Source organism: Saimiri boliviensis, chromosome 7, assembly GCF_048565385.1.
Source record: "Saimiri boliviensis isolate mSaiBol1 chromosome 7, mSaiBol1.pri, whole genome shotgun sequence".
Lineage (NCBI taxonomy): Eukaryota > Metazoa > Chordata > Mammalia > Primates > Cebidae > Saimiri > Saimiri boliviensis.
Window position 1 is genome coordinate 92,823,894 of NC_133455.1, and position 15,187 is coordinate 92,839,080.

Here is a 15,187-nt window from a genome sequence, read left to right on the forward strand (position 1 = left end):
TCCTGAGTAGTAGCCAAGATTATGGGTATAGCTGCTGCACGTATCTATTTCACCTTAATGTTTGAAAGATAGCTTAGTGAGTGATATGGTTTAGATTTGTGTCCCCACCCAAATCTCATTTCAAATTGTAATTCCCAGTGTTGGAGGAGGGGCCTGGTAGGAGGTGATTGGATCATGAGGGTAGACATCCCCTTTATTGTTCTTGTGATAGTGAGTCAGTTCTCACAAGATCTGCTGGTTTAAAAGTATGTAGCACCTCCCACTTCAGTCTTTTCCTCCTGCTCCAGCCATATATGACAGGCCTGCTTCCTGAGGCCTCCCCAGCCATGTTTCCTGTACAGCCTATGGAAATGTGAGCCAATTAATCCTCTTTTCTTTATAAATTACCCTGTCTCAGGTAGTTCTTTATAGTAATGACATAATGAACTAATACAGTGAGTTATCGTATTCTTGATTGAGGTTTTACTTTCAGTGATTTTTTTTTTTTTTTTTTGGAGACAGAGTCTTGCTCTGTTGCCCAGGCTGGAGTGCAGTCAATCTCAGCTCACCACAACCTCTGCTTCCTGGGTTCAAGTGATTATTGTGCCTCAGCCTCCCAAGTAGCTGGGATCATAGGCCAGTGCCATCACCCCTGGCTAATTTTTGTATTTTTAGTAGAGATGAGGTTTCACCATGTTGGCCAGGCTGGTCTCAAACTCCTGGCCTCAGGTGACCCACCATCCTTAGCTTTCCAAAGTGCTGAGATTACAGGCGTGAGCCACCGTGTTCGGCCACTTTCAGCAATTTGATTATGTCATCCCGCTACCTTCTGACCTCCATTATTTCTGATTAAAATTCCACTATTAATCTTACCAGGGTTCCCTTACACATGTCTCTTGCTGCTTTCAAGATTTTCTCTTGAAAATCACTTTGCATTTATACTACTTGAAATTAATCAGGCTTCTTTGATGTGTAGGTTAATGTTTCTCATTAAGTTTGGAAAGTTTATTAGCAATTATTTCTTCAAAAAAAATTTTTTTTTGAGACAGTCTTGCTCTCTCGTCCAGCTGGAGTGCAATGGTGCAATGTCGGCTCATTGCAACTTCCGCCTCCCAGGTTCAAGCAATTCTCCTGCCTCAGCCTCCCAAGTAGCTGGGATTAAAGATGCCTGCCATCATACCTTGCTAATTTTTTTAAATTTTTAGTAGAGACAGGGTTTTGCCATGTTGGCCAGGTTGGTCTTGAACTCCTGACCTCAGGTGATCCACTGGCTTCGGCCTCCCAAAGTGCTGGGATTATAGGCACGAGCCACTGCATCCAGCCTCTTCAAATATTTTTTCTGTTTCTTTCTCTCTCTTGTTCTGCTATTCCCATTATACCTGCGTTAACATGTTTAACAGTGTCCTGTGGTCCTCTGAGTTTCTGTTCAGCTTTCTTCATCCTATTTTCTCTTTGTTCTTTAAACTGCATATCCTCTAATAATTTATCTTCAAGTTCATTAATTCTTTCTCCTGCCAGTTCAAATCTACTGTTGAGTCCCTCTAGTGATTTTTTAAAATTTCAGCTATTGTACTTTTCAATTCTAGAATTTTCATTTGCTTCTCTTTCTCTTTTTTTAAGACAGAGTTTTGCTCTTGTTGCCCAGGCTGGAGTGCAATGGCACAATCTTGGGACACTGCAACCTCCACCTCCTGGGCGGAGGTTGAGACAAGACTGTCTCAAACGATTCTCCTGCCTTAGCCTCCCAAGTATCTGGGATTACAGGCATGTGCCACCCCACCTAGCTAATTTTATATTTTTAGTAGGGTTGCTCCATGTTGGTCAGGCTGGTCTTGAACTCCCGACCTCAGGTGATCCGCCCACCTTGGCCTCCCAAAGTGCTGGGATTACAGGTATGAGCCACCACAAACAGCCTGCTTCTCTTCCTTTATAAATAATTTCTCTTTAGGCCGGGCGTGGTGGCTCAAGCCTGTAATCCCAGCACTTTGGGAGGCCGAGGCGGGTGGATCACGAGGTCAAGAGATCGAGACCATCCCGGTCAACATAGTGAAACCCCTTCTCTACTAAAAATACAAAAAATTAGCTGGGCATGGTGGCACGTGCCTGTAATCCCAGCTACTCAGGAGGCTGAGACAGGAGAATTGCCTGAACCCAGGAGGCGGAGGTTGCGGTGAGCCGAGATCGCGCCATTGCACTCCAGTCTGGGTAACAAGAGCGAAACTCTGCCTCAAAAAAAAAAAAAAAAAAAAAAAAAATTTCTCTTTATTGGTATCGTCTATTTGATGAAACACTGTCAACATACTTTGCTTTACTTTTTTCTTTTAAAAAGTTGAGATGAAAGTCAGATAATATGAAATTAATCATTTTACAGTGTGCACTTCAGTGGCATTCTGTACATTTACAATGTTGTGCAACCACCACCTGTATCTAGTTTCAAAACATTTTCATCAGCCCAAAAGAAAACTTATCCCTATTAAGAAGTCAGTCCCAGCTGGATGCAGTGGTGCATGCCTGTAATCCCAGTACTTTGGGAGGCCAAGGTAGGCGGATCACCTGAGGTCAGGAGTTCGAGACCAGCCTGATCAACATGGTGAAAGCTTGTCTCTACTAAAAATACAAAATTAGCCAGGTATGATGGCGAGCACCTGTAATCCCAGCTACTCGGAAGGCTGAGGCAGGAGAATCACTTGAACCAGAAAGGCAGAGGTTACAGTGAGCTGAGATCATGCCACTGCACTCCAGCCTAGGCAACAAGAGTGAGACTCTGTCTCACCTCAAAAAAAAAAAAAAAAAAAATGAAGCCAGTCCCCATTCCTCCTTTTACTCACAAATATCAATTATGGGTTGTAATACCTCAGAACTACTAATTTGCTTCCTGTCATTATTGATTTATCTGGATTTATACAACTAATTTCCCCATTACATCTTTTAAGCATGTCTTTCTTTAGTTCTTTGAACACATTTAAATGGCTTCTTTGCTAAGTCCAGTATCTAGGGCCTCTTAAAGGCAGTTTCTGTTGCCTGCTTTTCCTACATGTTTGGGTAACATATTTTCTTTCTTTGCTTGTCTTGTTGAAAATGAAACAGTTTAGATACTATAGTTTAGCACCTGTGGACACTGATCTCTGGGACATTTTGTTACTTGTTTGTTTGTTTAGTGACTTGGCCCGATTATTTTAGTGAAGTCTATTTCCCTCACTGAATGCAACCTCTGATTTTGCTCCTTGGTCACTCTGTCACTGTCATGCTGCAATGACACTGGTTTTAGTAGAACTCTTTTTTACTATCTCTTTCTCTAATTACTGTTAACTTTCTGTTGGTACCACATCCAGGGGCTAGCTTCCACTCATTGGTAATTGATTGCGCTACTATTTTTGACAATGCGTGGGATAGAAATTGCTCCACAATCATACCCAATTCACTTGTGCTCCTCTGCAGGGGTAGTTTTTGAGGTGAGTGTTTGAGTTTTTTTCCTGCCCCCAAGCAGGCTCTTAGGTATTTCCTTCCCTGGTTCTCTCTGGTAAACTAGCTGACCTATGGTATAGGTCTCAAGTGAAGCTACCAGCTTCTTTTTAACTGCTTAAATGCCAAAATCTGCATTGTCTTTGAGAGTGCCCTTAGGCTTGAATTTCCCCATACTCTATTTCAAATAAGGTCAGTATCTTAGGGAGAGCTTTGGGACTTTCTGCTTCATGGCCTGCCACTCCCTCAGAAAAATCTCTAAGTTACAATATCAGAACTGAGAACAGGGACAATGATGTCCCTCTCTCTGAGTGACACTGTACTTCAGGAGCAGGGTGCTGGGCAGTAGCCTCTGGCCTTCTTGAATTGCTGCTTCTGGAACAGAACTTTTGCTCCACAAATGAGCTGTGATGAGGGAGACTGGGACCCAGTATTCCCCTCATGCCATGCTTAGATAAAACTTCTGCCCTATGAGTGGAGGTGGCATAAAAGCTACAATCCTCTGACCTCTTGGCCATACACACTCAGAATTTAGTGTCTACATTAGCATCTGGGGTGGGGAGAGATGAGAAATGCTGGCAGCCTTCCCCTCTCAAGATTATGAAGCTCCTGACCGAAAGCTGGAGGGAGGGGTAGCCTCATGATCTTGGCCAACCTCCCTGGAATGGAGCTTCCAGTTAAGCTGAACTGGGGGCAGGCAGTGGAGGGAGAGAGCAGATTGTCATTCAAATGCTACAGACTTTTATTGTTCCTATAAAGTTGTAATAGATTTAATAAATGTTTCTTCTTTTCTATATATCCTAAGGAGAATTTCCAAAGACTTTAAATGGTTGTTTTGCTTTATATTTTCAAAAGTTATGCTTATTTCACTGGGAGGAGGTCTATGGGGGTGCCTCACACTGCCATCCCATAAACCTTTTTAAACTATCATCAATCTTTTCATCCACTTACAATCAACTGGCCAGGCATGGTGGCTTATACCTGTAATCCCAGCACTGTGGGAGGCTGAGGCAGACGGATCATCTGAGGTCAGCAGTTTAAGACGCACCTGGGTGAAACCACATCTCTACTAAAAATATAAAATATTAGCCGGGCATGGTGGCAGGCACCTGTAATTCCAGCTACTCAGGAAGAAGATAACTTGAACCCGGGAGGAGGAGGTTGCAGTGAGCTGAGATTGTGCCATTGCACTCCAGCTTGGGTGACAGAGTGAGACTCTGTCTCAAAACAAACAAACAAATAAACAAAAAAACATCTGGGGCTGGATGTGGTGGCTCACACTTATAATCCCAGCACTTTGAGAGGCCAAGGTGGAAAGATCACTTGTACCCAGGAGTTCAAGATCCACCTGGGCAATAAAGTAAGACTCTGTCTCTATAAAAAAAAAAAAAATTACATATAGCAAGTTGTCCTACTCTAGTAGCCCCAGCTACTCAAGAGGCTGAGGGTAGAGGATCACTTGAGCCTGGAAGTTCTAGGCTGCTATTAGCTGTGATTATACCACTACACTCTAGCCTGGTCAACAGATCCTATCTCAAAACCAGCAAACATCTTGATCCCATTAATAAGAAATGCCATGACTCCTCTTCTTTCAAATATATACTCTGTCTATTTTCAAATGAATTGGTCATTTTAAGTTTGCTTACTTTTGAGTACCAGTTCTTTCCATCCCAATGGATTCCAAAACAATTTTGGGGATGGAAGTGACTATGGAGTTAATATTCATGTATTAAAGAAAATAAAATTGTTGAAATGTATGAAAAATTGAGGTGAGGTAGTTTCCCAACTCATGGCTGGTGGCCATAATTAGGTCTTTTGCACTCCCTTTGTGTCTTTCTGCGTATGCCAAGAATGTAAGGCCTTAACTGCTCTTTATTTGGGCCATTTTTAAGAAGGTTGCATTTGCAGTGAGCAATTTTGAGAGATGGAGTATTGTTTCCCCTCAAGAGGGAAAGTTTGCTTACTGTTTGCCATAAAACAGTATATTTCCCAAGCACACTACTTCTCTCCTATAACATACACACAGCATGTGTAGGCATCCACCCATCCATCCTCTATGTTGCTCTGTAAAATGTGGGGTAAAGGGGATCTGAAGCAATCATGCTAATGCTCATGTTGCTTGTGCTGTGAGTAACAAAGTCCTTTATCTTTAACCCAGGAATCTTGTGTCTTCTTTCAAAATTCATGAAACAAAGTAACTGTCTAGGAAAGGCGTGGTGGTTCACACCTGTAATCCCAGCACTTTGGGAGGCTGAGGTGGGTGGAGTACCTGAAGTCAGGAGTTCAAGACAAGTCTGGCCTCTACTAAAAATACAAAAAAATTAGCTGGGTGTGGTGCCGGGTGCCTGTAATCCCAGCTACTCAGGAGGCTGAGGCAGGAGAATTGCTTGAACCCAGGAGGTGGAGGTTGCAGTGAGCCGAGATCACACCACAGCACTGCAGCCTGGGCAACAGAGTAAGACTCCGTCTCAAAAAAAAAAAAACAAAAAACAAAAAAACAAGTAACTGTCTAACCTGTTAGCATATATGTAATGTAAAATCAAAATCAAATCAAATCCTAGATCTCACAGTTTGGCAATAAAAATTAAACGCTGACAGAGACATGGCATTACGGAAAAGGAAGGATGAAGGTGTTGTGGGCCAGGTTTCGGGGTATGAGAAGATTCCCTAAGATCTGGTAGTGAATGCTGTCACTCAGGTGGTGGGTGAAGGCATAAGGGTCTCCCACTGATCTACCTATTCATGAGGCTGAATGATTAGAAGTAGAATTGAAATAAGCCACCTGAGTGGTGTTTTGGTTGTTATTCACTGTCCTCCATTGGAGAGGAGGAAGGAATGTTATTATGACAGTTGAGTATTAAGCCCTGTGGCTACAGTTAAGAGGCAATATGACTGTGGTTTGCCATGCAATTAATTCCTACTACTGAAATAAGTGGTATCAATAATGAGGACCCTTCGATTTGGTAGACTAAAAATGTTAAAAGTTTATTTGGTTGAGCCACAGGTGAGCAGTCTCTCAAAGCAAAAGTAAATGCGGAGTCTTCCCTAACAGTGCAAAGCCAGCTGCTTATATATCTGGCTCCTGCCACAGTCTGATTGGATTGGTGAGGATGATGAGGTGCTGGGCATACAGGTGGCCAAAATTATCAAGGACTGTGGAGTAAAATGTAGTGGTTTCCACTGGGGCACAAAGAAAAGGACCTCTGGGCCTGGATGCTCAGTGGGAGGTACCCAGGGGAGGAACCTGGGTATCTGATGCTCAGGCATCAATACTGGGGTGGCATCAATATAGGAGTAGGCAGCAAGGGAGAAATATCATCCTCACCACCCTCAGCATTCCCTGTGAGCCAGCCTTCCTGCCACTTTGCATTCCCCACACTTCCAGCTGGTGAACAGCAGTCTCCTGTTGGCTGTTGCTATAATTCATAACTTGCGCACACATTAAGCTCCTTGGTCTCTGATCCCTTAGGGCAAAAAGGCAACCAAATGCAACTGATGGGGTCTGGGTAAAGTCCCCAGTGGGGAAGAGAGGCTAAAGTGACACTGTAGGTGGAGCCTACAAAGTTTGCCAACATCTGTCTTAGTCAACAAACAACAGTCCTTGGTCAAGGCATATTATATTTTTACTGACTCTTGGACTGTTGACAATGTCACCTGGTCTGCCACTTGGAAGAATACAAACTAGCGGATTACAGACACTCCTCTTTAGGACTGTGAACTGTGAAAACAAATCACAGTTGACAATCAGACAGATGTCCGGGGTAATGGCTCATTCGCTAATGGAATAGACTGCAATGATGCTGCTAATCAAGTATGTACCACCCAGACTGCTGCCACTGCTGCCAGGATCAGCAGCCTGCACACAGCAACAACACACTGCACATAGCAACATCTGCCATCATGGCCTGGCAACAAAGTAAAATTACATGTGACTACCATTGCATGCTGGTCTTATGCTTTCCTTTCAAAAGTCAGTCTGTTTTGACTCATAATGAAATTGACTGTATTGCATAGGGTGTGGTCCCTGTTTTGACTCATAATGAAACCGACTGTATTACATAGGGTGTGGTCCCTGTTTTGACTCATAATGAAACCAACTGTATTGCATAGGGTGTGGTCCCTGTTTTGACTCATAATGAAACCGACTGTATTGCATAGGGTGTGGTCCCTGTTTTGACTCATAATGAAATCGACTGTATTGCATAGGGTGTGGTCCCTCTTCTGACAAGTTGACTATTATCAGGCCTTTCTCTCACACAGACACACACACACACACTCTCTCTCTCTCTCTCTCTCTCTTTCTCTCTCTTTCTCTCTCTACCCTCCACCTCCCACCCCCCAAACCTCTGGGGCTATTGTTAACATGTTACAGTTGTTGACATTTTTTTGGGTTATGGTTTCATTGTTTCAGTCCAGTCAACCATGTTTTTGGTTTTCTAGACCACTTTCACTCTGACAATGATATGTCTTTTACTGCAAAGCTCAATGAGCCAATAATCAAGGTATTTAATGGATATTTCACACCCCTTATCATCCTTAGGCTGCTGTCTCCAACAAGAGGTAAAATGGACTTTTAAAAAATCCACTGAGCTGGGCGCGGTGGCTCACGCCTGTAATCCCAGCACTTTGGGAGGCCGAGGCGGGTGGATCACGAGGTCGAGAGATCGAGACCATCCTGGTCAACATGGTGAAACCCCGTCTCTACTAAAAATACAAAAAACTAGCTGGGCATGGTGGCACGTGCCTGTAATCCCAGCTACTCAGGAGGCTGAGGCAGGAGAACTGCCTGAACCCAGGAGGCGGAGGTTGCGGTGAGCCGAGATCGCGCCATTGCACTCCAGCCTGGGCAACAAGAGCGAAACTCCGTCTCAAAAAAAAAAAAAAAAAAAAATCCACTGAAAGAAATTTCTGACTCTAACTTCTTAACACTCTCCTGGCCCATAAGTCTCATTTCTCGTTTCATAGTAAGGTAGTTTGGTCACCAAAAAATGTACCCTGAAAGGGTTCATAGTCTCCTAGCCACCTCCTAAATAATGATCAGGATGAAAAGGGGAGGGTTCACTAGACGTAGTCTGAAATTCTGGGATTCTATTCTGACAACGCCTGGGCATGATGCAGCTTTTTTTCTCCAAACAGTGACTCCAAACCAAGCTGGTTGGTAAAAGGGAACTTAGGATATTCAAACTTAATTCTGGTTTAGCCACCTGGATTCTCTTGTTGGAGTGAAACCTAGATCAGGGGTCAGCAAACTATGACCTGTGGGACAAACCTGGCCAGATGCTGGTTTTTAGAAATTAAGTTTTACTGGAACACAGCCTTTGATACACACACACACACACACACACACACACACACACACACCACCCCTGGGGGCTACTGTTAAGGTATTACAGTTGTCAACATTTTTTCAGGTTTCATTGTTGAAAAATTTTTGTATTTCATTGTTTCAGTCTGATCGACCAACTCCAGCCACACTGATCAAAGTGTGTTATGCTTTTGGCTTTCCAGACCACTTTCACTCTGACAATGATGTCTTTTACTACAAATGTTGCTCAACATGAGCCAATAGTCAAGGTAGTCAACGGATATTTCACACCCCTTATCATGGTGAAATGACAAGCTGCTGCCATTTCTTTCTGTGTTGTCTGTGGCTGCTTGTGTTCTACAATGGCAGAGCTGAGTAACTGTGTCAGAGGATGTGTAGCCCACAAAGCTGAAAATATTACTATCCAGCCCTTCACAGAAAGTTTACAAACTCCTGCCGTACATAACGAAGATAACTACCACTTGTTGAGGACACTGCTCACCAAGTACCCCTACAGTGACCCATGCCAGTCAAGGTGGGAAACAAGGTAAATCTGTACAAACTTTGTAAAAATGCCCTTGTTCCTCTTGCACCTGACCTCTGTGAGTAGGGGATGATGAGAGAAAAGTAAAGCATTTGAAGTGACTGATAATCACTCCTGTTATATAGCAGACCCCCCTTATCCATGGGAAATACATACTAAGACTCCCAGTGGGTGCCTGAAATCATGGATAGTACTGAATCCTAAATCCCATATATACCCTGCATTTACTATGCATACATACCTATAGTAAAGTTTAATTTCTAAATTAGGCACAGTAAGAGATGAACAACAATAATAAAATAGAACAGTTACAACAATATCTAGAGGGATTAGGTGGAAAAATAAAAAATATATGTAACAATACAACAGCATTACTACTCTTGTGCTCTGGTGCAATTATTAAATAATATCAGGATTTTGTGAACACAATAGCCCTACAACAATAGCTCTGATAACCGAGAAAGCTACTTAACGGATAGCATGGACATGCTGAACGAAGGCAGAATTCATGTCCTGGGCAGACAGGGCAGGATGGCATGAGATTTCATCATGCTACTCAGAATAGTGCACAATTTAAAATGTATGAATTGTTTCTTTCTAGAATTTTCCATTGAACATGTATTTTTTACCATGGTTGAATGCAGGTACCAAAACAAAATGGCAGATAAGGAGAGACTACCCTATTTTGCTTCATGCAGATTTCAGGTATATTTCAATATGTTTCCTTTTTCCCACAACATGGCTCTCTGCCCCCCACCGCCACCCTCTTCTTTCAGTCTTTTTCATCTTAGCCCTTTAGTATTCTCTTCTCTGAGCTCAGCAGTACAGGCTGTACCATCTGTTTCCCAAAGTAAATGGTTTCCTCTTTGTGCTCCAGTTCCCTTCAGCTGCAATTAGCAGGGAGTTGGGACAGAAACAAATCAAATAGTTCTTAAAATTCTGGGAGGATTATTCAGTGGCCACAAAGCCCATCCAGAAAGCCTGCTGGTCAACCAAAGTTATTAAATTTGTCAAATCATGTATTAAATTTACTATGGCAAGGGAGATCACCTTGACAGGGTTTGGTAATGTTTCAATAAGGGAAAGTTAGGCAAGAGTATACATCAAGTTCTGGGATATAAACTCCACCAGTTTAAGTGGGTATTTCTTCCCTCAAGGTGGAGAATGGGTAAGAATTAGGCAAAGTTTGTGACTTAGTAGTTTAAAACTTATGGATACAAGAAATAAGCCTTGATGAGCAATCTGTCCAGATAAACATTTTTACCCTAAAAATCAAAATGTTTGTCCTGATAGCTGTTTATTTAGATAAACTGATTTGCAAAAATTTCCTAAAGCAAAAAATTATGTTGACATAAGTGGTGTTGATTCTCAGGCGCAACAGTTTGCATGGACAGTCTCATTTCTCAAAATAAGTCAGCTAAAACTTAAAATCTTTAAAAGCTGTAAAACAATAGAGGAGATGGGTAGATATCCCATTCAATATTAGTTGCTCTACGTTTTATAGTTAAAAGAAACAACCTATTAGTTTTTGGCCAATTCATTATATGGTGAATTGATCTAACAAAGAAAAGAGTTTTGGCAACATGGATTGCTTCTAATGTAAGTGTTACATTAAATTTTGTCCTTGACTTTCTTTTTTTCTTTCTATAGCCACTCCTTTAAACTAAACCACAACTTCCTATCATCTACAAAGTTTTACCCCCAATCTTAGTCTCAATCCTTGATCTTTAATTTTATTTATTTATTTATCTAGAGATGGAGTCTCACTCTGTCACCCAGGCTGGAGTGCAGTAGCACCATCTTGGCTCACTGCAGCCTCTGCCTCCCTGGTTCAAGCAATTCTCCTGCCTCAGCCTCCCAAGTAGCTGGGAATACAGGCATGCACTACCACACCTGGCTAATTTTTTTGTGTATTTTTGGTAGAGACAGGGTTTCATCATGTTGGCCAGGCTGGTCTCAAACTCCTGAACTCAACCAATTTGCCTGCCTCAGTCTCCCAAAGTACTCGGATTACAGGCATGAGCTGCTGCGCCTGGCCTAATCCTTGATCTCTCTTTCAGATTCAAAATTATATTCTGTCTGCTTGACATTTCTACTGAATATTCTGATTCATTTTCCCGGTAAGACATTTCTTCCACCATCATAGTCTAATCATCATTCTACCTGTCAATGAAGCTAAAAACTAAAAAAGTAACTTCTAATTCTTCTCTTTCCTTGGTCTCTCTATTCAAAACTATTCATTATCCCAGATCCAAAGGATTCTCTAAGGGAGTGTTAATCAAAGTGCTGGTCAGTGAGGAGATAAGGAGTTTATGGAACAACATAAACCAAGCACAGTTTCCTTCATGGAGAAAGCCTCATCAGCTGGATTAAATGGTGTGCTTAGTGACACAGTTAATTACTAGTCTGGCTCAAGCTTCTTACTCTGTTACAAACTAGAAACAGCTTGCTGACAAACTGCCAGCCTCAGACCGTACCTTGTCCCAAAAGGGTACAAAATTTGGTTCTAACGGCAAATATGGACCTTTACCTAGGACCACAGCTCTATTCTAGCTCCATGCCACCCTAACATGACACTGAAGATCATGTGGTCATCCCTTTGCCTTGCCTGCAAGTTCTGAAAAATTTTTCTTAACATTGTTAGTCTGTTTCTTCTTTTTTCACGAAGCACTACATTTTAAAGTTCTATCCATGTGAATCTACCCTTTGCTTTCTTTCATTTTTTAATTTATTTAATTTTTATTTATTTAGTTTTGAGACCAAGCTGTGAGACTGGCTGTTTTATTTTTGGTAGAGACACGGTTTTGCCACGTTGCCTAGGCTATTGTCGAACTCCCGGCTTCAAGCAATTCACCCTCCTCAGCCTCCCAAAGTGTTGGAATTACAGGTGTGAGCCACCATGCCTGGCCTACCCTTTGCTTTTCTTTTCTTTTCTTTTTTTTTTTTTTTTTTTGAGATGGAGTTTCGCTCTTGTTACCCAGGCTGGAGTGCAATGGCGCGATCTCGGCTTTGCAACCTCCGCCTCCTGGGTTCAGGCAATTCTCCTGCCTCAGCCTCCTGAGTAGCTGGGATTACAGGCACGCACCACCATGCCCAGCTATTTTTTTTGTATTTTTAGTAGAGACGGGGTTTCACCACGTTGACCAGGATGGTCTCGATCTCTTGACCTTGTGATCCACCCGCCTCGGCCTCCCAAAGTGCTGGGATTACAGGCTTGAGCCACCGCGCCCGGCCTTACCCTTTGCTTTTCTAACAGCTGCGTAATATTCCATTGTACCTCGCCTATTTCAGCTCCTTGCCACCAGAAACAATTCTGCAAAGAACATCTTCACATGTCTCCTGGTTTAGGCTTTCCACCCCTTAAGATTTTCTAACACTTAGGAAGTGTCTCCCTGTTTCCAACTTCTGCCTAATTCAAATCTCACTTTGATAGCTAAAACCTTTGATAGCGCCCCATGACTAAAAGAGGAAATGCTCTTACTTCGTCCTGGTCCCTAAGATTCTACACCCAATTATTTGGCTTTATGTCTCACTACTATACTATTCATATTGTATCTTCCATTCACATTGGAGTGCTACTTTTTGGTCTTCTCTCATATTTCTAACTTTCCTGCCTGTCAAAACTTTACTCTTTTTATTTTACCCTCTCTTGGATGATTTCCTCTCATTTGCAACTGTCAGATACTATCAATCTTCAAAAATAACCCCCTTTACAAAGCATTCTCCTATTCTTTTCCTTATTAGAAATTTCAGTTTGTTACTCTTCCATTTATGATATTATTCTACATATATTATAGTTATTGATTTATTTTTATTTTTTTGAGACAGTCTCGCTCTGTTGCCCAGGCTGGAGTGCAGTGGTGCAATCTCAGCTCGCTGTAACCTCCGCCTCCTGGGTTTAGGCGATTCTCCTGCCTCAGCCTCCTGAGTAGCTGGGATTACAGGCATGCACCACCACACCCAGCTAATTTTCTGTTTCTAGTAGAGACCAGGTTTTGCCATATTGACTAGGCTGGTCTCCAAGTCTCCTGACCCCAAGTGATCCACCTGCCTCGGCCTCCCAACTTTCTGGGGTTACAGGAGTGAGCCACCATCCCTGGCCATATTATAGTTATTTATTTATCTATTTTGAGACAAGGTCTTACTCTGTTACTCAGGCTGAAGTGGTGCAATCTGCCTCACTGCAGCCTTGACCTCTGGGGTTCAAGCCATTCTCCCACTTCAGCCTCCCAAGTAGCTGGAAGTCCAGGTGATTGCCACCACGCCTGGCTAATTTTTGTATTTTTTAGTAGAGACGGGGTTCACCATGTCGGCCAGGTTGGTCTCAAACTCCTAGTTGGTCTCGAATTCCTGACCTCAGATGATCCGCCCACCTCAGCCTCCCAAAGTGCTAGGATTAGAGGCAGAAGCCAAAACGCCTGGCTAGCAACCATTCTTTTAGTGATGGAAATAAAATCCCATTTGGATCAGGTGTACAATTTATGCCAAGAACTGAAGCAAGATCTTCTCAGGACTACCTAGGTCTGAATCTACACAAGATCAGACATCTACATCACAGCCAACTGATTCCTGTTTTATGAAAAATGGCTGTGGACTGCGGGCCAGGAGTTTATGAAATATAATGTGAAATATCAGATGCTATTGCTTTAGAAAGCCTTCAGTAGATTAAGGAGATTGTTCTCCTTATCCTTAAGATGTCTATTTTTTACATGACTGAAAATTGCCCTTGTAACCTCTATTTCCAGTACAATTTCTGGTAGGAAATAACAGTAACACATAGTAGTGTTTATTATTTGCTGGGCATCCTTATAAGAGTTTTACATGGGTTAAATATATCCCTCAGGACAACTCCATGAGATGGGTGCTATTATCACATTAATTTTGTAAAGAAAGAACTTAGGGCCGGGCGCGGTGGCTCACGCCTGTAATCCCAGCACTTTGGGAGGCCGAGGCGGGTGGATCACAAGGTCGAGAGATCGAGACCATCCTGGTCAACATGGTGAAACCCCGTCTCTACTAAAAATACAAGAAACTAGCTGGGCATGGTGGTGCGTGCCTGTAGTCCCAGCTACTCAGGAGGCTGAGGCAGGAGAATTGCCTGAACCCAGGAGGCGGAGGTTGCGGTGAGCCGAGATCGTGCCATTGTACTCCAGCCTGGGTAACAAGAGCGAAACTCCGTCTCAAAAAAAAAAAAAAAGAAAGAAAGAAAGAACTTAGGCACAGAGAGAGGTTACGTTACCCGTCCATGGTCACGTGGCTGGTGAATGGCAGAGCTGGGGGCTGAACCCAGCAATTTCAGCCAGGGATCCGTGCTCTTAACCACTTTCCTACGCTCATCCCAGGGTCTCTCAATGTTTATCCCCGTTACAGAGGTGGAATTCTGCTGGAAGCCTTTGACAGCCTCATCTAGTGTTGTGTTGTGTTCTACCAAGGCTTTTAGCTGCTGACACAGGCCACTGCCAGGAACAGCCAGGGCGCCGAGCTGTCAAGGCAGACTGAAGAATGGACACTCATCGCGCAGCAAGCAGGACATAGGGAGGAGGGGCAAGCCCGCCCAGCGACCCACTTTGCACAATTGTCCTCAGCCGGGAAATGACAGATCGGGAACCCAGGCACAGAAACACGCGCAGGGCCTCTTTAGAGGTCGGGGAGGGGAGGTGGGAAAGGGGCGGGGAGGAAGAGAGGAAGAGCAGAGCAGGGCCTGGCCGTTTGGAGGAGGTGCCGGGGCGGTGCGAAGGGAGGCGGGACAGGGTAGACTCACAGATCCAGGAGCTGACTGACCCGCCGTGGGCGAGGCATCGCTGCACCGTCTGGGGCCTCTTCCGCGGTCCCAAGGCCTCCAGAACGAGCCAGGGACCGTCCGCGAACTCCCGATCCCCGCGCGACGCGTAGGTTTT

At 43.5% G+C, this 15,187-nt stretch overlaps 1 protein-coding gene across 2 annotated transcripts in view; it reads right to left on the reverse strand.

The window, feature by feature from the left end:
- The window catches only part of AMN1 (antagonist of mitotic exit network 1 homolog), a 60,663-nt gene extending 45,511 nt beyond the window's left edge, over positions 1-15,152 (reverse strand). The window contains exon 1 of one of the 2 annotated variants that reach the window (XM_039472207.2): positions 15,052-15,152. In XM_039472207.2, coding sequence (XP_039328141.1) covers positions 15,052-15,089 — 38 coding nt within the window. In that variant the 5' untranslated portion in view covers positions 15,090-15,152. Of the gene's footprint in view, positions 1-14,529; positions 14,553-15,051 lie in introns of those variants that run through there. The other variant, XM_074403033.1, reaches the window with a different exon arrangement.
- Positions 15,153-15,187: the final 35 nt, after the last annotated feature.